Source organism: Salvelinus namaycush, chromosome 12, assembly GCF_016432855.1.
Source record: "Salvelinus namaycush isolate Seneca chromosome 12, SaNama_1.0, whole genome shotgun sequence".
Lineage (NCBI taxonomy): Eukaryota > Metazoa > Chordata > Actinopteri > Salmoniformes > Salmonidae > Salvelinus > Salvelinus namaycush.
The window spans coordinates 49685521-49710550 of NC_052318.1; the positions used below are offsets into that span (position 1 = coordinate 49685521).

At 42.4% G+C, this 25030-nt stretch overlaps 2 protein-coding genes across 2 annotated transcripts in view; one reads left to right on the plus strand and one right to left on the minus strand.

The window, feature by feature from the left end:
• The window catches only part of adamts15a (ADAM metallopeptidase with thrombospondin type 1 motif, 15a), a 30146-nt gene extending 19886 nt beyond the window's left edge, over nt 1–10260 (minus strand). Inside the window, exons 1-3 of the mRNA XM_039005979.1 lie at nt 9050–10260; nt 1619–1751; nt 911–1078 (exon numbers count right to left, since the gene is read on the minus strand). Of these exons, the coding sequence (XP_038861907.1) occupies nt 911–1078; nt 1619–1751; nt 9050–10024 (1276 nt within the window). The 5' untranslated portion in view covers nt 10025–10260. The remainder of the gene's footprint in view (nt 1–910; nt 1079–1618; nt 1752–9049) is intronic.
• A 2831-nt stretch (nt 10261–13091) lies between these two features.
• adamts8a (ADAM metallopeptidase with thrombospondin type 1 motif, 8a) overlaps nt 13092–25030 on the plus strand; it is a 28738-nt gene continuing 16799 nt past the window's right edge. The window contains exons 1-2 of the mRNA XM_039006184.1: nt 13092–13415; nt 13596–13763. Of these exons, the coding sequence (XP_038862112.1) occupies nt 13092–13415; nt 13596–13763 (492 nt within the window). The remainder of the gene's footprint in view (nt 13416–13595; nt 13764–25030) is intronic.

A 25030-nucleotide genomic window follows, 5' to 3' on the forward strand; every position in this document is an offset into this window, starting at 1 on the left:
CATTTAGAGTTCATCTGATACATAATTTGTCTTTATGACGGAGACAACTATAGCTGTTGTTACCCCATCAGGTCATATTCATGGCTGAGAGGTTATTATATTCTTGGACTATTTGAAGACTCATAATCATTATGTTAAGCAATATAAATGTCTAAAACACATTTCCCTTTCAGGGACAATAACTACCATCTTATCTATTTGATCTTATCAGGCGGAATTGAGAAAAACCAAGAGACAAATGTCTGCTTTGCGAAGTAAGTCAGCCTGCTCCTTGACAACCGCAGGCTTCCTAGCCCCTTAGTTACTGACCCAGTGGCAACAGATAACAGGCTAGACTGTGTGACTCTGTTTGTGGCAGGGACACAACAGGAACAAAACAGGCTCTGTGATTATGTGCTCAGCAGCACGTTAGGATGGGCATGTGTTCTCTTAATGTGATCAGCCATCAGCAGTCCTGGTGCCAACACAACACAAGATGTTTGTACCGTGTGTTGTCAACCAATGAGTGTGTTATAAGGGGGGCCTGAAGCACCACAGTGCGACTGAGTTCAGCTGAGTCTCACTCACACCTCTTTATCAAACACTCGCCCTCATTCCTTCCTCTTGTTCTACACAACAAGGGTCAGGGGTTAGGGGTCAGAAGGTGAGTCACGATGACTCACCATTTCCACTGTCCAGGCAGTTTACCAACCTTGTAGGGTTTTCCCACATATTACGCAAGATAAACGGGTTAAGGGTTTGCCCACTTATTGCATAAGGGTTTGCCCACTTATTTTACCGGCAGCACTCAAGGGTTACCCACATATCTCTTTACCACTACCACACCTTAGTAAAGGGTCAAGTATGTGCTGTGCGTACATGCCTATGTGTGTGCGTCAGGGGTTAGAGGTCAGAGGTTCTGCTGACTCACCATGTCCGCTGTCCAGGAAGTCAGTGATGATGGCTGCGCTGCAGGGGGACCAGGGGCTGGTCCTGTTGATCTGGATCAGGGTAGGGGACATCATGTGGTTGTCCTTCAGCTTCCCAAACGTCTCCTCACACGCCTTCACATTGTCATGTGGCATGTTGAACACATGGCCTGTAGCAGGAAGAGGAAGTAGGGAGACATTACTGTCAACTGTCTCATTCGTCTTTGTTGTTCAATAAATGACTTACTGGATTTACTTGGGCAGCATCGGTCATATGCCTTGCCGTCAACTGGCTTGTTGTTTCTGTCAGTCACTAAACACTGGAAATTTACAAAATTATTTTATGGTTGCTCAGGTATTGTGAAAGGAGGGTGATACCTTCAACAGTTTCGTCTTTGTTTTACAGTTTTTACAGCTTTACATTCACATAAAAATACAATAAGAATCTGCATGGATATCGGTCTTCCTTTATATCAGCTCTGTTCAAACTAAAAAGTGGAAATCTGGGTCATTTTTAGTAACTATTCTTGTCACACTGACAAAACAGCAACTTTGGGTTCTCAATGACGGTGCCGGGGGGGTTGGAGAGGACAGCAGGTTTGGGTGAACGGGTTCACCCCATTGAGTCGATTCAGTCAATTCAGGAAGTAAACTGAACATTCAATTCCGACCCTGGAGGACGGACTAAGGTGATGTAACAGAGCACTCACCAAGCTCGTGAGCAGTGGTGAAGGCGGAGGGCAGACCGTCGTCTTCTATCACGGAGCAGCTTCTCTTGGGGTCACACATGGTGCCCACGTCAGCCATGCCCAGGGTGTCACAGGTGGAGGCTCCACACAGGTCCTGGACAGGAGATAACACACACACCACACACTGGTCAGACAAACACACTAATTTCTCCCATTACACATGGCAATAACATTTCTATTGCTGTTCTGAGATTTAACTAGGATATTCACTTGCTGTCAAGCTAATTTGACCCTCTTACTTGTCGTGCTTTTAATATCTTGAAAGAGGAGGACAACACAGTAGTATGTACTATATATAGTGATTACACTGTGTGTCATCAAATCAAATTGTATTTGTCACATACACATGGTTAGCAGATGTTAATGAGAGTAATATCATTATGCTGTGACAAACCATTCTAATACGTCTGCTTTGGTTTGCCATGCGTTCTCCCAATAGGCATTGCGTTCTGGAACCCCCCGCTACACATTCAATCTACCTGTACTTGAGTTCATGTAAATGCCTCCAATTGTTCTGCCAAGTAGCAAAGTTTCCAATTTACCTATATTTCTGCACCACACTGTTTTAAACACAATGGATGTTAGTAAGGACCCATTGGGACCTCATTATCACAGGCCTCACTGACAACCAGGCAGTACCTAAACAACCCATGGAGCAATGCCTTTCTGTCCAGTTTGTATTATTCTGTAAGTAAATCTGTGAAACTCAATTTAGTATGATACAGTATGTTACGTTATGTCGGGTTACATTACGAATGGAGTAGCGGTCGTACAATATCATACAAATTAGAGGACGTACAGTATCATACATTTACCTGGTCGGACAGTAGCATACGAATTGGATGACGGAAGTTATCACACGTCTGGGCGGACATATAGTATTATACGTCTTTCTCTGAGACCAGGTTGATTGTTGCGTGTAACAACAAAGTAGAATTACGGGAAGAATTTACGTTGGCGGTTTGGGGAACTAACAACAAAGATTAGGAAACATTACGTGAAAGGTTTGGGGAACTAAAACAACAACGGTAAGGTGAATTTAAGTTGTAGTTTAGGTGAATTGGGTAAAGTTTAGAATAAAGGTTAGGGGAAGGGTTAGCTAAAATGACACAGTTGTTCCCGACGTGACTCAAACACACAACCTTTAAATTGCTAGACGGTCGCGGATTACGCCCGACCAATCTCCCTACTTTTGTTTCAGTCTAAAGTAACTAGACCATTAGTAGGTGTCATACGTCTTGGAGGAGCTCTGAAATACATTAAGTATGTTTCGTATTGCTCTGATGCCAGGCTGTGCACACTAGAGTAGAATCTTCCACAAACACACAGTAAAAACCCATCAATCCCCAAGCTCCTCTCAGCTTTGATCTGGTATTTAAAAGTATATCCAAACTGAAGCCTTAAAGTACTGTGACAAAATATTTGCAGTATATACCACAATTGTTAGACAATGAAAATCCAATCCAGGTGTGTGTGTGTGTGTGTGTGTGTGTGTGTGTGTGTGTGTGTGTGTGTGTGTGTGTGTGTGTGTGTGTGTGTGTGTGTGTGTGTGTGTGTGTGTGTGTGTGTGTGTGTGTGTGTGTGTGTGTGTGTGTGTTTTAACTCAATATCAAATAATAAAGTACCTGGGATTCTTTTCAATTAAAAGGGTCAAAAAGAGCAATTTCTCAAGCAATCATTTTTTCTACGACTGTCTGGGAGTGGTCTGGGTGGGGAGGGAAAAACTGAGAACTAGCTGTCTTTTCAAACAGCTCTTACACTAAAAGGCCATTATCATCATATTCACAATTTCATATTATTATTCCAACCTCATAGTGTGGAAATATATATAAAAACACAGGACAATCAAATTTTTTGATTGCGCTGGGCCTATGAGAAAATATACTACACTGTAACGAGCTGCTGTGTTTTCATCTGCCAATGACCTACTTTTCCCATCCGCCATCTGCCATATCTTTCCATGGTGTGGACTCACTCACCCAGCTGTTTAACACACACACAGACACGCACGCACACACACACACAAACACAACTTCCAATCCTGACTCTCCATCCTATCCATCTTTCCACGGTGTGGACTCACTCACCCAGCTGTTTAATGACAATGACCAATAATATCGTTCCAATCCTGACTAATCATAATTAAAAAAAACACTGCTTTTGGTGACCTTGTTTCTGCATGTTACTTCCTCTTTTCACTGAACCAGGCATAGAACAGAGTAGGATTTGGGGTGGCAGGTAGCCTAGTGGTTAGAGTGTTGGGGCAGTAACCGAAAGGTTGCTGGATTGAATCCCCGAGCTGACAAAGATAAAAATCTGTCGTTCTGAACAAGGCAGTTAACACACTGTTCCTAGGCTGTCATTGTAAATAAGAATTTGTTCTTAACTGACTTGCCTAGTTAAATAAAGGTTAAATTAAAAAATACTCTCCCCTCCATAACATAAGTCATGTTGCTAGTGATGGCTCAGTAGGGCCAGGGGGGACATTCAAAAGGAACATGTTGTTGCACAGAATTGCAACAGAACAGCGTAGGGCCGGGAACCAATCAGAGTTGTAGTGATTCAATCAATCAGCCATTGGCTGATTAGTAGGGGCCTGGCGGCATATTCAAAAGCGACATGTTGTAGCAAAATGTTAAAAGAGCAACACCGAGAAAGAATGAGGCTAGGCACTAAACAAGTTACACAACAACAACTGCAGCAGCTTGCAACGACAACTGGAAACCTTGGTCTGATACACCAGTATCACCGGGAAGGGTTTTATAAGATCTGGAAATACTTAGCTAGGTGTGTCCTTCCCCCCTTGTTACCCTGGTGTGTATCTGTCTATCATGGAAGTTAATAGCAAACTTAGTGTAGAGTTACTCTCCCATCCAGCCCTCTCTGGGGAAATATGAATCTGGCAGGTTTATGGTCAGAATCCATTACTAATCTTTTGGAAAAGGGGTTTTCACATACACTGCACATTCTGTGGACGTTACTGTGCGATCTCAGCAAGCTGCAGAGCAGTAAGGAAGGAGCCATGGGGAGAACTGAGGCTCCCTGTGAGAGCTGAGTGGTCTATATAAAACACATAAGTATAGTACATTAAACTCAGCATAAGTAAACATCACATCGGGCGCAATCTGTGCCTTACTCAAGCCAGTGTGCTGTTGATTGCAAACCATTTCAAGACCCTTTCACAGGCGTCTAAATCTAATGTGCCTAACCAGCTGGGGGAAAATGGTTGAAATGGCGTTAGAAACTGATTGAAATGACGTCATTGTGATGTCACGCCCTCTGGGTATTTAGAATGAGAATGCCTATGCCACAAGCATGGAAAGTGTCCCATGACTGTCTCCTGCTATGGACCAAGGTCGGCTGAGTGCATCATCAGCATCACCACCAGCCCATGTCTGTCAAAACCTATTCATTTTCACTGTGTCAAAGACGACTCCTCTCCTCAAGCAACACTGACCCAATTGGCACCCGGTGGTACAAACAGCAGACTTTCATTAGGCTTTTATAACATCCAAACTGTTCCATGTGTGCATTCCCCCTCCTTCTCTTTCCATTTCTCTCTCTTCCTCTCTGCCTCTATCTCACTCCAACTCCCTCTCAATTTGTCTACTTTCTCCCACTCTCTAGTTCTCCCACTCCCCCCCCCCCCTCTCTCTCTCTCTCTCACTTTCTCCCTCTCTTTTTCTCTCTAGTTCTCCCACTCTCCCCCCTCTATCTCTCTCTCTCTCACTTTCTCCCTCTCTTTTTCTCTCTAGTTCTCCCACTCTCCCCCCTCTATCTCTCTCTCACTTTCTCCCTCTCTTTTTCTCTCTAGTTCTCCCACTCTCCCCCCTCTATCTCTCTCTCTCTCTCTCTCTCTCTCTCACTTTCTCCCTCTCTTTTTCTCTCTAGATCTCCCACTCTCCCCCTCCTCTCGTTCTCTCCCTCTCTCTGAGTCACAGACCACATACCAGTGTCCACCACAACTCAGCTTTAACATGTTTAATCAGACTTGTTATTATTACAGACAGAAACGAGTGGAAATGGAAAGGAGAGCTGGAGTGGGGTGAGAGGAGGAAGTTAGGATTACTGCCAATGAAAGACAGTAAAGAAATTAGCTCACACAAGGGTCTGCTGTGTGGTAGTTGTAAGGGCCCATTGGGAGTATTGGGTCTCATAATGACAGCTTCACAGCTGAAGGTGAGATATGTTAGTCTTTCACGTCCACTCCAATGTTCAGGAACATTAAGACTCATTTGTCATGAGGAGTAATCTGAATGCCTGAGGGAGCTAAATTTAAACTGAAACTGATTGTTTCAAGTCTTTCTTTCTCCCACTTCCTTTTACAAGTCACCATGACAGTATCTTTTAAATGATGAGCCCGAGCCCATGCTTTGGAAGGTTTTACCTCACAGAACTGCATCGTAGCTCAGTGGTCATAACAAATCCTGTTGCCAATGGTCTGTATGGTTACCAAGATTACTGAAAAGGCAATGACTGCAGAGTGTAATTCTAGAGATAACATATTCATCCAACTTGTTGAATTAAGTTGTATCAATCTACTCCACTTCTAGTAGGCCTATTATCATTGACATTGCTTTTCAAGCCTACATTCAGCCTACACAGCTGCCAACTAAGCCAACCAAAGTGTCGCCTGGAGAGATATGATTCTGACACATTCAATTTTCTCATAGTGATGCTGATCCATATTGCCATTCTTTGCCACTCTTTGCCATTCTTTACCACAGCGAATGTGCTGACACACACAACAGTCAGTCTCTGTTATGTTATTCATGTGTAATTACTTGGTTATAGCCTGGCGTGAGACTGTTTATATTTTGTGGTTTTAGGATGACAGGCTCGTGTGGTGCCGCTTAAAATGACTTGCACGGCTTCTTTGTCACTTTTGGGGTTTTGAGAGGAAAGCGTGTGACTGATGATGGCCAACTGTGCCACGCCACACTGCCAGTGCTACTAAGCCTCTTTTATTAGGTGTAAATCTGAGGGACTCGATAAAGTTGGGCTATATTAAAAGGTAAGGTTTAGCCAACTGGAAACCACTATGGCAAATTAAAAAGCAACACGATGTGTAATAGTGTAGTTATTGTGTGGTTGTTTCAAATCTCCAGTGTATGTTGAATACTCGACAATCAATTCTCAATCAATTTTCAGAACGATTATTCACAATATGCGTAGGTGAACAACCCTGACGAGTGACAGGCTGATAGGTCAAAAAAAATCATCGCTGTAGAGGTCACATGGTAGAGACGCGGGGAATGAATGGAAACACACACAAACAGATCAACTGAGCCAACAACCCAGATGAGAAATGTGCACTAGGCAGAGGAGAGGTGTGCCGACTCCTGTCCCTTGCGGCTGGCTGCAGCTGCGAGGCTCTCCCTCATCTAGTGCTGCTGTGGTCTCAGACTGGGGGCAAAGCAAGTGGGCCAGGGCCAGAGACGTGGCGGGAGGGAGGGAAGGACAGGGGAATTTCTGACATGTTCATGGTGATCTTCCCCAGGGGCATATTTAATGGGGAGCAGGCAAGGCATCCTCAGAAGGGGGAAGCGGGAGGTGGGTAGGGACAAGCCAGCGCATTTACAGCTGGAGGCAAGGCAGGGCGGGGAAGGTCCACATAAAACAAGACACTTCCGATTGCTGCATCCCTAAGGGGGACTGACGGACTGACTGACACTCCCTTGTCACAGAGCACAGGGTCAAATAACTAAGCTAGTTGAATTAGTTTATCGGTACATTTTCTATTGGATTGTTATGTGCAGTATGTTTGCTGGAAAGTACGGTGACTTGGTCATGAAGAGATTGGCCATGACACAATGTGCTATATGACATGATCCGGAATTATTTCAATTACATCTGCCAAGTAAGGGTGGTTGAGTACAGCACTGCGCTGACATTGAGTTTGGCTCTATTTCTTGCATGAAAGCTCTGAGACTACAGTAGCTAACTGCATGGTAACTGTATTCCTTGCTACTATTGGAGGTGTCTGAATCTCTCTCCCCACTAAATGCGTGCCTACCTTCAAGACAGTAAACCACGGACAACCTTCTTTACTAAGGAAAACAAAGGACTGTATAACGTCTGCGTCTGTCTGTCTGTCTGTCTGTCATATCACGGCTGTCTGAAACTTGGCTGAGAAGTGAGTGTTCACATGTCTCTTCTTGGGTCAAAGAGCTACACCTTCTCTAATAACGGTTGGAATGTAAGGAGGGACTTCAACTCTGACCTGAAATTTAGAAATGAATCAAAAAGAAAATATGTCAGCAAAACAGAAACAAATAACTGCCACTCTGCTCTGACAGTGATTATTTCTGGTTATAATGGTAAACTTGGACCATGACAATCCCTGACCTTACTTCAGTGTTAGGGCTGACCAGCCGGTTGGCCACGTGGCATGTAGTCTTGTTGTTTGGCTGTGAGTAATGAGTGGTCTGGTCTGTCGACACTGCTGTGGGCGCGGCCCTCCATTTCCCTCTCCCTCCCTCCCTCTCTCTCCCTCCCTCTCTCCCTCTCCCCCTCTCTCCCTCTACCTCTCTGTCTACCTCTCCCTCCCAACAGGTGGGGATTGTCTCAGAGTTCATCAGAGGTGGAAAGTGTGTTTGAGTGCAAATCAATTCATGTTTAAGGGCAGGGACAACCCACTGAACCCAGCCTTTTATAAATAAGCATTGTGATTTGTGCACAAGCATAAATCAAGTCAGTGTCTACTTTATGAGACCTGGGGTTGGGTTGGTTTAGCTAGTGTTACGTCTACGACTATGTCTCGTGTGCCATTGGGTTTACATGGACTTATGCCAAGGCTCCCATACCTCCTTGTGACACAAGTTCTATTATATGGCATCTATGTCACCATAGACAAACACATTGCCTATAGCTCACTGATGACTAATAGAAGATGCTGGTCAGCATTATAGACTGGATTAGATTGTTTATGTGGTGCATTCAATTATATTCCCATTTTCAAACTATTGCAATGGTCCGATGCATCACAATAATCCTCATTCTGCATGCAGATTACACAGTAATTCTAATTGCACAGATGCATACATTTGCAAACCAAGGTCAAATAGAGGGTGCTTAAATCTATCCAGTTTCACTGCATGTACAAGTGTGAGGTGTAAAATGGAAATGTGTTTTTTTGCTTATTGCAACCCTGAGAGTGGGGTCACGGGCAGGAATCAACTATTATTGACGGAGACCCTGGAACAATCAGGGTTAAGAGGGAAGATTGATAGATTATAGATTTTTCATCTTGTCGAATTCAAACTAGCAACCTTTCGGTTACTGCCCCAACACCTTTGCAATAAGCTACCTGCCACCCCATGCTCCCATGGTGATCGCAAGGTGACAGAGAGAGAGAGCACCCCATGTTGACAGAATAAAGCTCAACTTTACCTGCTTGGTGAACAGTATGGCAGTATCCCAATACTCTGGATGCTTGTCGTTATTCTTATTCATCTTTTTTTGCCAAGTGCAAAAGTTACGCAGCGTCATTGCTGCATTGCCTGAGACTTTGGGTCCTTTGTCGTCATCAGTTAGCACAATGAACTTGACAACTACAATGTTGATGTAGTTGAGAATACTGGGGTGCTTGTAGAGCCTAGCTGCCACAGACATGAGGGTCAAGAGGTAATGTTTAAGGTCATCTCCATGGAAACTAGCCATGGACTCATCAGCAACAACCAGCGTCTCCACGTATCTGGGGATGGAGGCAAATCTCTTGGATCTGGGGATGGAGGCAAATCTCTTGGATCTACCTTGGATACCTTTCAACATTGTTTCAGTCCCATTGTGCCCTTTGTATAAGTGCTTGTATTTCTCCAAAGACGCGGCGACCTCGGGACTCAGACCCGTGTCCACCGCGCACCTGGAGGTCGAGTTACCATTGAAGTTAGCGTTGCTACGGCGCCGGATAACATGCACGCTCTCGGCGCTCCTGGTATTTCCTGAAGTGGTGTCATTGTGGACAGGCTTGATGAAATATTCCCAGCCATTGAAACCGAATGCGCCTTGCAAGCCCTTGCACAGACTCAGCGCTGCGTATGAGAGCCGGTCTGAGTTGACATAACCAGAGTAAAAACACCTGCTCAGGTCCCCGCTTGCAGCTGGACTGGAGGCAGAGACGATGGGGGCAAGGAAATTAGAATCTGGATGCAAATCAAGCACTAGCTCCTGCTGGAAGGCGCGTATTTTAAGAACAATTATCCCCGTAAGAATATCCTCGCCGTTGTCAAAAACATTAGGCTCATATTGTTCTTCATCCAGTCTAATGGGGTAGCAAAGTTCACTTTCACTCTCCATGCAATTAACGGATCTGGAGTGTAGAATCACGTAACAATAGAGCAATATTGTCCTTATGAACATAACCATGATTGATTTTATTGAGTAACCTAATGTTATGATCAGGAATTGAAATGAACAACAGAAGTAGCCTGCACGAGCCGTAAGCGTTCCCTCTAATGCAGTCGTAATCAGTGATCGATACAACAGAGAATAATCCAAGGCGCGAATGGAAGGCTATTCTAAAACAATTGCCGTTACAAGTCCGCTCAGTGCAAAATCCTTCAGTATCTGACCCGTTCCCATCATCTACCTGTCTGCTAAGCCGATTGCTGCCTTCTGTGGACTTTATGCTTTGGCGTCATGAGTAGCCTAAATATTGAGAAATTGTAATCAGAGTTTTTGGGGTCGTAACTAGTTACCACAGCCGCAAAGTCATAATTATGGTTTAACCCCGCCTATTTCTACAATTTCTCTTCAAATCTGATTTTAAACCTAACCTTAAATGTATCCCTAACCTTAACCACACTGCAAACCTTATGCCTAACCATAACCTTAAATTAAGACTATAAAGCACATTTTTGTTTCAATGATTTTTTACGATATAGACAATTTTGACTTTGTGGCTGCGGTAACTAGTGACAACAGAGTTTTTGGGGAGGCGCTCGGGAAAGCTCATTGGTTATGCGTCTCAGTTCAAGGTTTACTCTGCGACCACTTGAAACTCTGTACTGTATTAGTATCACCACTTCCGCGCAGCACACGAAAAGCAGGGTTTTCTTCCAATTTACCCCTCGAGCTGGGTCTGTGCTATGTTATGCAGTGCATAGGGCGCAGCCTGCCTCCATACACATCTGTATCCCAAGCAAAGTGGCACAACACCAAATGAGTGGTATATTTTGCATATGTTTACCAGTGACTATACTCTACAAAATGTCCTTTTATATAACATGGCTTTGTGAATGAGTAAGATGTATCTAGGGTTAGGCTATGCTTCAACACCCACTGATGATACAAATATGGTCATCTTATTGGCAGACGAGCGCAGAGACAAACATCAGTGGCCGTGGATAGTGTGCATAATTGTAATCTTGTGCTCAATATACACATTCTTCTTGGGGTTTATAATTACCTGAAACTAGTGGGCTTACATGCCTATGCACTGTAGTATAATTGAGCCAGTGAGACAGGGTTTAGGCTATATCTGATTATAAAGTAATCATGCTACCACAATCATCATACTAATCATCAGCAGCAGATCATCGGGGAAAAGTCCATTCAAGTTCAACACGAGTTTATAGCCTACGATGTAACACAGTAGCCTAGTGTTACTATGGAATTGTGAAAATATGAATACAACACAACCTTGACAAAGTGAAACAATGTGATGTGTTGGGTACTTTTACTTGACGTTTTTGCTCTTTCAAGATTGTTCAAAACTCCAACTTAATTTAGATTGATGCCTGGCGGTGTCCAGCCAGTCCTCTTTTTAGATACAATATTCTGGAGGCTGATACAAGTGCGGCATCTTGTGGCAGAATAGGCAGAATCATGTACACAGCTTCCATGCTGCATGTCTATGTGTCCCCTATTTGAAATAAGTAATGTCTCATCGAATAAATTGAATACAATTAGCTGCTATCATCCATTAACTGTTACGTTTTAATTGTGTGCATCATTTGTTTGATTTCTTTCCATTTAAATGCATTTTTGTAACATACATGGGTTTCAACGACATCACCAGAAGCGCCTACATTTGAATTGTGAAACAACACTGCCACATCGTGGTTAAAAGACGGTGATTTAATAATACTTTTGTTTTATCATTGGTCATTATGATAATTTAGCTGACGCCTGATAGAGACTTCGAAGTAAAGTAGCCTATTTTAATGTGGCCAAAATGGGAACAGAAAAATATGTAATAGACATCGAAGCATTTTAAAAGTCCCAAAGTGAATGTGATGCGATTGCATTCTTTTTTTTTTCATTGTAATTTTGGCATTTTTATTTAACTCCACATTTGTGTGTTAATGTGGGCGTGTTTAACTTAATTTAATGTGTCTAACGAAAACACCATTATTACATTATTATTGTTGTTTAACAAAAAGCCATTTTACATTTTTAATACCAGGCTATAAATGTCAATGGCTATAGCCATAAACTGCCTACTGATCCTAAATAATGTGCACGTGTCGAGCTCAGTCAGTCACTGAGAATGAAAAACAGCACAAGCACAGCCTACAAAATAATTCCAGAGAAGAGAAAAGTGCTCAAGTCTTTCCTCTATGTAACATTCACGGCTTTATTATGTAATCTATGTAAGTGCTTCCTTTGAGCTGAAATCAGATATTTGGTGGTAAACAGTCCAGTCACAGAGGTTCTAAATACTGTACTGTCTTCGGTCCAGTCTTGTCAGATGGAACGTGAAGATAAGACTCGAGCCTTAAGTGTGCGCGTGCAGTTCTGGAAGAGATTTGATTATATTTTCAGACTCGGGCTGCAGTTTGCCGCTGAAATAGAGAGCTACGCGTAATGGAGTGAGTTGAGCCAACTGTTTGCTGGTATTACTTCGACCTGACTCGGTCCAGGGACGTCCCAAGGATCCCGTTTAGACTTTCCCGTCTAGAATATCTGTTGGAACTATTGAAGAGTGGGCGTGCCAGTGAGGTCCCATTGGATCAATTTGATTTTAGTTGATGTTTTTTTCTGTAAGCACGAGGGGGTGGAGAGAGCAGCAGCAAATGATATTAAAAAAATAAACCACTTAGGCCTATGTTTTAGAAGAGCAAGGCTGTATAAATACCAGAGCCACGAGAAGTCGCCGCTTATTCAGACTGCTACAGGTCTCGAGTGCTGACCTCAACTAACTATTAGAATAATTCTTTATTTTTAGTATAGCCTACTGTTTTGCAACTCCTATAGATGTATTGGTGGATGTTTAATTTATAGCGCAATTTTATGTTGAGCACTTAAGACTGTATGGTACCTGTCATACGCGCTCTTCTTTATTCATAGCAATTTCTCTATTAAGAAGAAAAAATATCTTATTGTACATCTTTTCTTTGATAGAAACGGTGCTTGTGATAGTAATCAAATGGGTTCAACTTTGCATATCACTTTATTAACCCTGTCCTTAAACAACGTTGTGCTGTCGGAAATGTTCCACTCGGAGGAGACCATACCCGTCAGAAACAGTGTGAAGACCAGCGGTCGGCTCTGGAAAAGGAGCGAGGATCAACAGTGTTTCAGATTGACAGCTTTCGGCCAGGACTTCACATTGAATTTGATTCCGGATGACTCGTTTGTTGCTCCAAAGTTAACCATTCAGCACATACAATCGAAACATCTGGCTGCGCTTTTCAACGGAACCAGATCAGGGCATTTTACCGGTGGTATCACCAAGACAGAGGGGAATGGGGACGAGTTTAAAGGCTGCTTCTTCTCAGGGAATGTGGACACCGACCAGGAATCTGTTGTCGCGGTGAGCCTGTGCCACGGGATGCAAGGGTTCTTCATAGCGCATGGGAATGTGTATCTAATTCAACCCAAAGTTCTTGGCCAAGGTAAAACAGAGAGATCACTCTTGCAGGTGCACATTATAAAAAGGAGAGTTTTGACCGACGTACAAAATGTGTCCAAGACTTTCCAAGCTTTTGATCAGGTGAAGGATAAAAGCCGTCTGGCCACAGATGACGGCACTGCATATCCTGTTGATGATGCTGAGATAGCGACGGGACGGAAGCGACGGTTTGTCTCCTCTCCAAGATATATCGAGACGCTGGTCGTAGCCGACGCTTCAATGACACATTTCTATGGAGACGAAATAAAGGTGAGGGCATGAACTGGCACAAATTGATAACCACAAACGGAATATATCGTTAACAAAAATTAGAAACCAATACACTAATTATATATTTTTTTGCATTGGCTGCAATGTGATGGGCACATTTCCAAACGCGTCATTACAAAGGGTTTTCAAAGCAGTTTAATTTTCCAGGCAAAAATAAGCGCCTGAAATGTCATTTGTGGAACTGTCAAGGCAGCCCAGCCTGGTCTCATAGACTAGGCGTAATATAGTAAATGTAAATCCGTGAAAACTAAATTAGTATATGTTACTTGGTATGGTTACCCGGTAAAATAAGGGTAAAATAAATAAAAACATTATATGATAGAAGTTTATTTAAGGCAAAAACAAAAGGAGGGTGGATGGGTGGGCATATAATGCAAATGTCTAGCAATCTTTGTTCTAATCTCATCATGGATAACTTTAGTATTTTAGCAACTTTGCAACTACTTACTACTTTTTAGGTAGTTTGGAACCACTTAGCATGTTAGCTAACCCTTCCTCAACCTTAACCCTTTTAGCTACCCCTAACCTTAACCCTTTAACCTAACTCCTAACTGTAACAATATCCCCTAGCCTAGCTAATGTTAGCCATCTGGCTAACATTAGCCACCTAGCCACCTACCTAACGTTAGCAACAACCCAAAAATAATTCGTAAACATATCATACATTTTGCCAATTCGTAACATATTGTACATTTTGCAAATACGTAACATATTTTACAAATTGCACATACAGTGAAAGTCAAAGGTTTGGACACACCTACTCATTCCAGGGTTTTTATTTATTTAAAAAAATGTACATTGTAGAATAATAGGGAAGACATCAAAACTATGAAATAACACATATGGAATCATGCAGTAAGCAAAAAAGTGTTAAACAAATCAAATATATTTCAGATTTTCAAAGTATCCACCCTTTGCGTTGATGACAACTTTGGACACTTGGCATTCTCTCAACCAGCTTCACCTGGAATACTTTTCTAATACTCTTGAAGTATATGCTGAGCACTTGTTGGCTGCTTTTCCTTCACTCTTCAGTCCAACTCGTCCCAAACCATCTCAATAGAGTTGAGCTTGGGTGATTGTGGAGGTCAGGTTATCTGATGCAGCACTCCATCACTCTCCTTCTTGGTCAAATACCCCTTACAAAGCCTGGAGGTGTGTTGAGTCATTGTCCTGTTGAAATACAAATGATAGTCCCACTAAGCGCAAACCAGATGGGATGGCGTATTGCTGCAGAATGCTGTGGTAGCCGTGCTGGTTAAGTGTGCCTTGAATTCGAAATACATCACTGACAGTGTCACCTGCAAAGCACCATTCTTTCCTGTGGCGGTTAAAGTAATGATGGACTGTCGTTTCTATTTGTTTATTTGAGCCATTCTTGCCATAATATGGACTTGGTCTTTTACCAAACAGGGCTATCTTCTGTATACCACTGCTACCCTGCCACAACACAACTGATTGGCTCAAACGCATTAAGAAGGAAAAAAATTCCACAAATGAACTTTTAACAAGGAACACCTGTTAATTGAAATGCATTCCAGGTGACTACCTCATGAAGCTGGTTGAGAGAATGCCAAGAGTGTGCAAAGCTGTCATCAAGGCGGCTACTTTGAAAAATATCAAATATCAAATATATTTGGATTTGTTTAACACTTTTTTGGTTACTGCATGATTCCATATGTGTTATTTCGTATTTCATAGTAGGACAGACTATGTTTGTTTCCACACTCGGGACTCTGACTCTCTATTGGTTATACAGACTCTTGGCCTCCCATCCTATTCTAACCAGCTCTTGCTGGCTTTGTATTCATGTTACCTGGTGAAATTGCTGTACGATATGATCTTGTTGCCATTTAATGCATATTCAAATGTCATAAATCAACACTGCAGAGCTCTCTCTATCCTCTGCCGTGCCCTGATTGTATTACTGGACCATCTACCCTGGACCATCTACTGTTGCTAGCCGCAATTCAGACTTGATATCTGCTCTGATATCTGCTTCACTGATTTCTGCTCTCGTGAAAGCCTGGGTTTTCTACACGTTAACCCTAGAAGCTTATTGCCTAAAATTGATCAATTGAAAGTGTGGGTTCACAGCTCCAATCCAGATGTGTTGGTCATTACTGCGACGTGGTTAAGAAAAAGTGTTTTAAACACTGATGTTAACCTTTCTGGTCATAACCTTTTTCGGTAAGACAGATCTTCCAAAGGTGGTAGAGTAGCAATCTTTACCAAGGAACACCTTCAGTGCTCGGTTGTCTCCACCAAGTCTGTCCCCAAACAATTAGATTTTCTGGTTCTAAGCATTAAACTTTCAAATAGCTCTTTGTTGACTGTTGCTGGGTGTTATTGTCCACCATCAGCACTGGCCTGTACCCTATATACCCTATGTCTGAATTTGTCCTGCTAGGTGACCTAAACTGGCAGATGCTTAAACCACCTGACCAAGTCCTAAAGCAATGGCACTCCCTAACTCTTTCTTAGATTATTACCAATTCCACAAGTATGTGTATGTCTCCAAACACCCAGAAAAGGCTACTTTCCTTGATGTTATCATCACAAATAATCCTGATAGGTATCAGTCTGGTGTTTTCTGTAATGACCTTATCGATCATTGTTTTAAAGCCTGTGTTCATAATGGCTGCTCAGTGAAACGACCTGTACTGATTTGTCATAGACCCTTGCTAAAAAACTTTAATTAGCAAGCCTTCCAATCAAATACAATCAAATCAAATACAATTTTATTGGTCACATACGCGTGTTTAGCGGGTGTAGCGAAATGCTTGTGTTTAAGCTCCAACAGTGCAGTAATATCTAACAAGTAATATCTAACAATTTCACAAAAATACCCACAATGCACACAAATCTAAAGTAAAGGAATGGAATTAAGAACATATAAATATTTGGATGAGCAATGTCAGAGTGGCATAGACTAAGATACAATAGAATACAGTATATACTGTACATATGAGATGAGTAATACAAAATATGTAAACATTATTTAAGTGACTAGTGTTCCATTATTGAAGTGGCCAGTGATTTCAAGTCTATATACATAGGCAGCAGTCTCTGATGTCCTAGTGATGGCTATTTAACAGTCTGATGGCCTTGAGATAGAAGCTGTTTTTCAGTCTCTCGGTCCCAGCCTTGATGCACCTGCACTGACCTCACCTTCTGGATGATAGCGGGGTGAACAGGTAGTGGCCCGGGTGGTTGTTGTCCTTGATAATCTTTTTGGCCTTCCTGTGACATCGGGTGCTGTAGGTGTCCTGGAGGGCTGGTAGTTTGCCTCCGGTGATGCATTGGGCATACCGCACCACCCTCTGGAGAGCCCTGTGGTTGTGGGCGGTGCAGTTGCTGTACCAGGCAGTGATACAGCATGACAGCATGCTCTCAATTGTGCATCTGTAAAAGTTTGAGTGTTTTAGGTGCCAAGCCAAATTTCTTCAGCCTCCTGAGGTTGAAGAGGCGCTGTTGCACCTTCTTCACCACACTGTCTGTGTGGGTGGACCATTTCAGTTTGTCCGTGATGTTTACGCCGAGGAACTTGCAGCTTTTCACCTTCTCCACTGAGGTCCAGTCGATGTGGATAGGGGGGTGCTCCCTCTGCTGTTTCCTGAAGTCCACGATCATCTCCTTAGTTTTTTTTGACATTGAGTGAGAGGTTACTTTCCTGGCACCACACTCCCAGGGCCCTCACCTCCTCCCTGTAGGCTGTCTCGTCACTGCTGGTAATCAAGCCTACTACTGTTGTGTCATCTGAAAACTTGATGATTGAGTTGGAGGCGTGCGTGACCATGCAGTCATGGGTAAACAGGGAGTACAGGAAGGGGCTGAGCATGCACCCTTGTGGGGCCCCAGTGTTGAAGATCAGTGAAGTGGAGGTGTTGTTTCCTACCTTCACCACCTGGGGGCGGCCCGTCAGGAAGTCCAGGACCCATTTGCACAGGGTTCAGACCCAGGGCCTCGAGCTTAATGATGAGCTTGGAGGGTACTATGGTGTTGAATGCTGAGCTATAGTCACTGAACAGCATTCTTCCATAGGTATTCCTCTTGTCCAGATGGGATAGGGCAGTGTGTTGTGCGATGGCTATTGCATCATCTGTGGATATATTGGGGCGGTAAGCAAATGGAAGTGAGTCTATGGTGTCGGGTAAGGTAGAGGTGATATGATCCTTGACTCGTCAATCAAAGCACTTCATGATGACAGAAGTGAGTGCTACAAGACGATAGTCATTTAGCTCAGTTACCTTTGCTTTCTTGGGTACAGGTACAATGGTGGCCATTTTGAAGTTTGTGGGGACAGCAGACTGGAATAGGGAGAGATTGAATATGCCCGTAAACACTCCAGAAAGCTGGTCTGAGGATGCAGCTAGGGATGCCATCTGGGCAGCCTTGCAAGGGTTAACATGCTTAAACGTCTTACTCACATCGGCCACAGTCCTTGGCCCGCGTCGTTGGCACTGGGTTATCCTCAAAGCGGGCAAAGAAGGTGTTTAGCTTGTCCGGAAGCAAGATGTCGATGTCTGCAACATGGCTGGTTTTCCTTATGTAGTCTGTGATTGTCTGTAGACTCTGCCACGTACGTCTCGTGTCTGAGCCGTTGAATTGCGACTCCACTTTGTCTCTATACTGACGTTTTGCCTGTTTGATTGCCTTATGGCGGGAATAACTGCACTGTTTGTATTCGGCCATATTCCCAGTCACCTTGCCATGATTAAATGCAGTGGTTCACGCTTTCAGACCTGGCCTCTGTAAATTAGTATAGAATCAGCTTGATCCCCTATGTCGAAGACTTGGACCTTCATTTTTGATATTTTCAGTGGTATTGTTAACAAATACACCCCCATAAAGTAAAATGAGAATTAAAACAGGTTCAGCCCCTGGTTCGACCGTGATCTGGCAGAGTTACTCCACCTCAAGAATTCCATTTGGCGCAAGGCACACGCATACTCAGGCTGACTGGCTCTCGTTCAGGCAAATGAGAAATAAGTGCACTCAGGCTATCTGGAAGGCCAAGTTAGTTACTTTAAGGAGCAGTTCTCTCTCTGTGGGTCTAACCCCAATATGTTCTAAAAAACGGTTAAAGACCTAGAGAATAAACCCTCCTTCTCACAGGTGCCCATGTCCCTTAATGTTGATGATGTGGTTGTTACTGACAAGGAGCACATGGCTGATCTCTATAATCACCACTTCATTAAGTTAGGATTCCTATTTGATTCAGCCATGCCTCCTTCCCCTTCCAACATTTCCTCATCACCCACCCCTTCTAATGTTTTCCCCTGTCCTGCTACAACGTTTCTCCCTGTAGATGGTCACTGAGTCCGAGGTGCTAAAGGAGCTCCTTAAACTCTCCTCTCTTGAAAGGCAGCCACGGTGCGTCCTTTATTTAAAGGGGGAGATCAACCTGATCCTAACTGTTATAGGCCAATTTCTATTTTTCCCTGTTTATCAAACGTGTTGGAAAAACTTGTCAATAATCAACTGACTGGCTTTCTTGATGGCTATAGTATCTAGTCCCAGTTGGTTTCCGCTCAGGTTATGGATGTGTCACTGCAACTTTAAAGGTGCTAAATTATGTCACCATTGCCCTTGATTCTAAGCAATGTTGTGCTTCTTTTTTTATTGACTTGGCCAAAGCTATTGATTTTATTTAATTTTTTCTTATTTTCAATGACGGCCTAGGAACAGTGGGTTAACTGCCTTGTTCAGGGGCAGAGCGACAGATGTTTACCTTGTCAGCTCAGGGATTCGATCTTGCAACCTTTCGGTTACTAGTCCAACGCTCTAACCACTAGGCTACCTGCCGCCCCAAATACGGTAGACCATTCCATTCTTGTGGGCCGGCTAAGGAGTATTGATGTCTCTGAGGGGTCTTTGACCTGGTTTGCTAACTACCTCTCTCAAGGAGTGCAGTGTATTAAGTCAAAAAATCTGCTGTCTCAACCACTCCCTGTCACCAAGGGAGTACCCCAAGGCTCAATCCTAGGCCCCACGCTCTTCTCAATACACATCAACAACATAGCTCAGGCAGTAGGAAGCTCTCTCCTCCATTTATATACAGATGATACAGTCTTATACCATCCTACCCATGCTAGATTACGGAGGCGCAATTTATAGATCGGCAGGTAAGGGTGCTCTCGAGTGGCTAGAGGTTCTTAACCATTTGGCCATCAGATTTGCCACTAATACTTCTTATAGGACACATCACTGCCCTCTATACTCCTTTGTAAACGGGTCATCTCTGTATACCTGTCGCAAGACCCATTGGTTGATGCTTATTTATGAAACCCTCTTAGGCCTCACTCCCCCCTATCTGAGATATCTACTGCAGCCCTCATCCTCCACATACAACACCTTTTTCTCCCAGTCACATTATGTTAAAGGTCCCAAAAGCACACACATCTCTAGGTCGCTCGTCTTTTCAGTTCGCTGCAGCTGGTGACTGGAACGATCTGCAAAAAACACTTAAACTGAACTTCTATCTTCATCTTTTCATTCAAAGAATCAATCACGGACATTTACTGACAGTTGTGTCTGTTTTGCTTGCCCTTTGTGCTGTTGTCTTTGCCCAATAATGTTTGTACCATGTTGTGTGCTGCTACCATGTTGTTGCCGATGCCATGTTGTGTTGCTACCATGTTGTTGTCATGTTGTGTTGCTGCCATGCTATGAGGTGTCTTAAGCCTCTCTTGATGTAGTGTTGTGGTGTCTCCTGTCGTGATGTGTGTTTTGTTCTATATTTTAAAAATATATAATAATTCCAGCCCCGCAGGAGGCCTTTTGGTAGGCCGTCATTGTAAATAAGAATTTGTTCTTAGCTGATTCGCCTAGTTAAATAAAGGTTAAATAAAAATAAATAAAATATATTTTTATGTCTTCACTATTATTCTACAATGTAGAAAATAGTAAAAACAAAGAAAAACCCAGGAATGAGTAGGTGTGTCCAAACTTTTGACTGGTACTGTACATTACAAATTGTAATTCGTAACATATTGTATGAATTGCAATTCGTAATGTACCATAATATATAAATTGTAATCACATGTTAATACATAACATACAAAATGTAACATATCATACAAAATTTTACCTCGTGGGTTTACGTACAGAATAAAACGAAATGCTCTGAGACCAGGTTGGGCAGCCATGACTCATGTGAGGCTGTGCAATTCCAATATCATCCCACATTCTCACAACCATGACAGGCACAGCACAGTGCTTGTCGGGAAAGCCAATTCTCTTGAAAAACTCCCCTATGGCCATGTGGCTATATTGAAAGTAAGACTAAATATTCCCGCAAATTCAATGATCAAAATGAGTTATTCAATATCATGCCAAGCCGGGGGACAAATGTGCGTTTACTTTCTAGTAGGTCTACAGTAGGCCTAACTAGTCTGCAAGTCCACAAAAGCATCCCCTCTGTCAATAATTTAAAGAGCATTTCAACATGTTAGGGATTTTAATTGGTATTTTGGCTTGGGTCAAGTTCCCCACTGGGCACAAACTGGTTGAATCAACGTTCTTTCAACGTAATTTGCCAATGTATTGTGATGTGGAATCTATGTGGAAAACACATTGGATTTGAAAAACTGTTGTTATGAGGGTGAAATTTTAACCACAGGATTAAATCAAATCAAATTGTATTTGTCACATGCGCCGAATACAACAGGTACAACAGGTTCACCTTACAGTGAAATGCTTACTTACAAGCCCTTAACCAACTATTTCGTTTTAAGAAAATACCCCCCAAAAAACAAAAGTAAGAGATAAGAAAAACAAATAATTAAAGAGTAGCAGTAAATAACAATAGTGGGGCTATATACAGGGGTACCGGTTCAGAGTCAATGTGTCAATGTGCGGGGGCACCGGTTAGTCGAGGTAATTGAGGTAATATGTACATGTAGGTAGATTTATTAAAGTGACTATGCATAGATAATAAGAGAGTAGCGGAAGCATAGAAGGGGTGTGTGGGGGGGGGGGGGGGGGGGGGGGCAATGCAAATAGTCTGGGTAGCCATTTGATTACATGTTCAGGAGTCTTGGGGGTAGAATCTGTTTAGAAGCCTCTTGGACCTAGACTTGGCGCTCCGGTACCGCTTTGTGTGCAGTAGCAGAGAGAACAGTCTATGACTAGGGTGGCTGGAGTCTTTGACAATTTTTAGGGCTTTCCTCTGACACCGCCTTGTATAGAGGTCCTGGATGGCGGGAAGCTTGGCCCCGGTGGTGTACTGGACCGTACGCACTACCCTCTGTAGTGCCTTGTGGTCAGAGGCCGAGCAGTTGCCATACCAAGCAGTGATGCAACCTGTCAGGATGCTCTCGATGGTGCAGCTGTAGAACATTTTGAGGATCTGAGGACCCATGCCAAATCTTTTCAATCTCCTGAGGGAGAATAGGTTTTGTCGTGCCCTCTTCACGACTGTGTTGGTGTGCTTGGACCTTGTTAGTTTGTTGGTGATGTGGACACCAAGGAACTTGAAGCTCTCAACCAATTTCTCGCATGGAATAGCCTTCATTTCTCAGAACGAGAGTAGACTGACGAGTTTCAGAAGAAAGTTATTTGTTTCTGGCCATTTTGAGCCTGTAATCGAACCCACAAATTCTGTGGCTCCAGATATACAACTAGTCTAAAGAAGGCCAGTTTTATTGCTTCTTTAATCAGAACAACAGTTTTCAGCTGTGCTAACATAATTGCAAAAGGGTTTTCTAATGATCAATTAGCCTTTTAAAATGATAAACTTGGATTAGCTAACACAATGTGCCATTGGAACACAGGAGTGATGGTTGCTGATAATGGGACTCTGTACGCCTATGTAGATATTGCATAAAAAATCTGCCATTTCCAGCTACAATAGTCATTTACAACATTAACAATGTCTACACTGTATTTCAGATCAATTTGATGTTGTTTTAATGGACAAAAAATAGCTTTTCTTTCAAAAACAAGGACATTTCTAAGTGACCCCAAACTTTTGAACGGTAATGTAAGTGAATTTGACTGAAAACTTTTGGTCCCCTAAAATGGGGGGACTATGTACAAAAAGTGTTGTAATTTCTAATAGTTCCCCCGATGTGGATGAAAATATCCTCAAATTAAAGCTGATAGTCATTTTATGATTTCAAAACCAAAATACTGGAGTACAGAGCCAAAATAAACTAAATGTGTCACTGTCCCAATACTCTTGGAGCTCACTATATATCTCTGTCAATACCTAATAATCTCAGAAAAGATGGAGACATTCTGGTCTTAATATACCGTGTGATGTTATACAATCTGACTAAGTTTGTGTCTATCTGAAACGGTAAATAAAAATGTTGGCACAGAGTCTTGTGTTTGAGTTTAAACCATCTGGGAATGAGAGGAAGCCAAGAGGAGTTTGTTTTTGTGGTCAATCCACCCATTTTATTGATGGAAAGAAAAACACAAATGTTTAAACATTTGATTACAATTGGCTTACGGATTTGGGTCCCTTCTCTGACTGCCTGCAGAGCGTGTGTTGTCAGATCTCTTTGCAATTAATTAAGCAGTGAAATGAATCCAGGATTCAATGTTTATTGACATCAACTAGGTAGTGCACAATTGATAGTGCCTTCCCAGCAAACCCGGGAACATTCCCATAACAGATTCACATTAAATTCTAGTTAGGGATTTATCTAACACTAAGAATATAACATACCAAATACATTCAGAGAATTGTTTTGATAAAATCTATGTATTTATCATAAATGTTTTATATTAAATATCCTTGGAATGTTCTAACATTCACTAAAATGTTGTGCACAACATCTGTAACAACGACCACAGAACATTCCCCAAAAGTTTGTATGTTTGTATAAAACATTTGCCTGATGTTGCAAGAATGTTCCTATAACACATTTAATCTGTTCTTTAAAGGTTCCCAGAATGTTTCATTAGCTTGTGGGAAGAGTCTGGTGGGAACATTATGGGGACAAAATATATGTTCCCAAAACACCAAAACTGTCCAGCGTGCAGATCATTGCACAATGTTTCTTTTAGGGTGCAAAAAAACATTCACCTGATGTTACAAGAACGTTCCCACAACACATTTCATCTGTTGATTCCCACAAATTTCATTAGGTTGTGGGAACATTGTTGGGACAACTGTCCAGTTGTGCTGACATTCAGATAACGTTTGTATCAGCGTGTACAAAACATTCCTTTGATGTTGCAAGAATGTTGACAAAACAGTGTTTCTGAGTCCTTTAAAGGTTCCAAGAACATGTAATTAGGTTGTGGGAACAGTGTGGGTAAATTACGATAGTTTACCAAAACACAAAATATGCTCAGTTGTGATGACATTCATACAATGTTTAAGGTTAGGTTGCACAGGACATTCCCTTAATGTTGTAAGAATGAAATGTTAGTTTTTATGAAGTTCATAGCATATGTCTTTTAAATTTAACTTAATATTGATGTTCACTCAATATACATTTTACCTTGTCTTGGAGGTCTTCACAACATTCAAGAGCATTTCGAAAATGGTGTATTTACGTTTGACCTAATATTACCACAACATACTTAGCATGCAAATTAAAGCATAGGAAAGCAGATTGGAATCCATCCACATTATCTTTCTCTCCGGATTTAATAGCAATTCACATTTGAGGACTGTATTTGAGAAATAGTGCATTCGGAAAGTATTCAGACCCCTTGACTTTTTCCACATTTTGTTACGTTACGTTTTTCCTCATTAATCTACGCACAGTACCCCATAATGACAAAGCGAAAACAGGTTTATAGACATTTTTGCAAATATGTAAATCAGGTATTTCTGTTTTTTAAGTATTCAGACCCTTTGCTATGAGACTCAAAATTGAGCTCGGGTGCATCCTGTTTACATTGATCATCCTTGAGATATTCCTAAAACTTGATTGGAGTCCACCTGTGGTAAATTCAATTGATTGGACATATTTTGGAAAGGCACCCAACTGTCTATATAAGGTCCCACAGTTGACAATGCATGTCAGAGCAAAAACCAAGCCATGAGGTCAAAGGAATTGTCTGTAGAGCGCCGATTGAGGATTGTGTCGAGGCACAGCTCTGGGGAAGGGTACCAAAAAATATGTACATCATTGAAGGTCCCCAAGAAAACCGTGGCCTCCATCATTCTCAAATAGAGGAATTTTGGAACCACCAAGACTTCCTAGAGCTGGCCGCACGGTCAAACTGAGCAATCGGGGAGAAGGGCTTTGGTCAGGGAGGTGACCAAGAACCTGATGGTC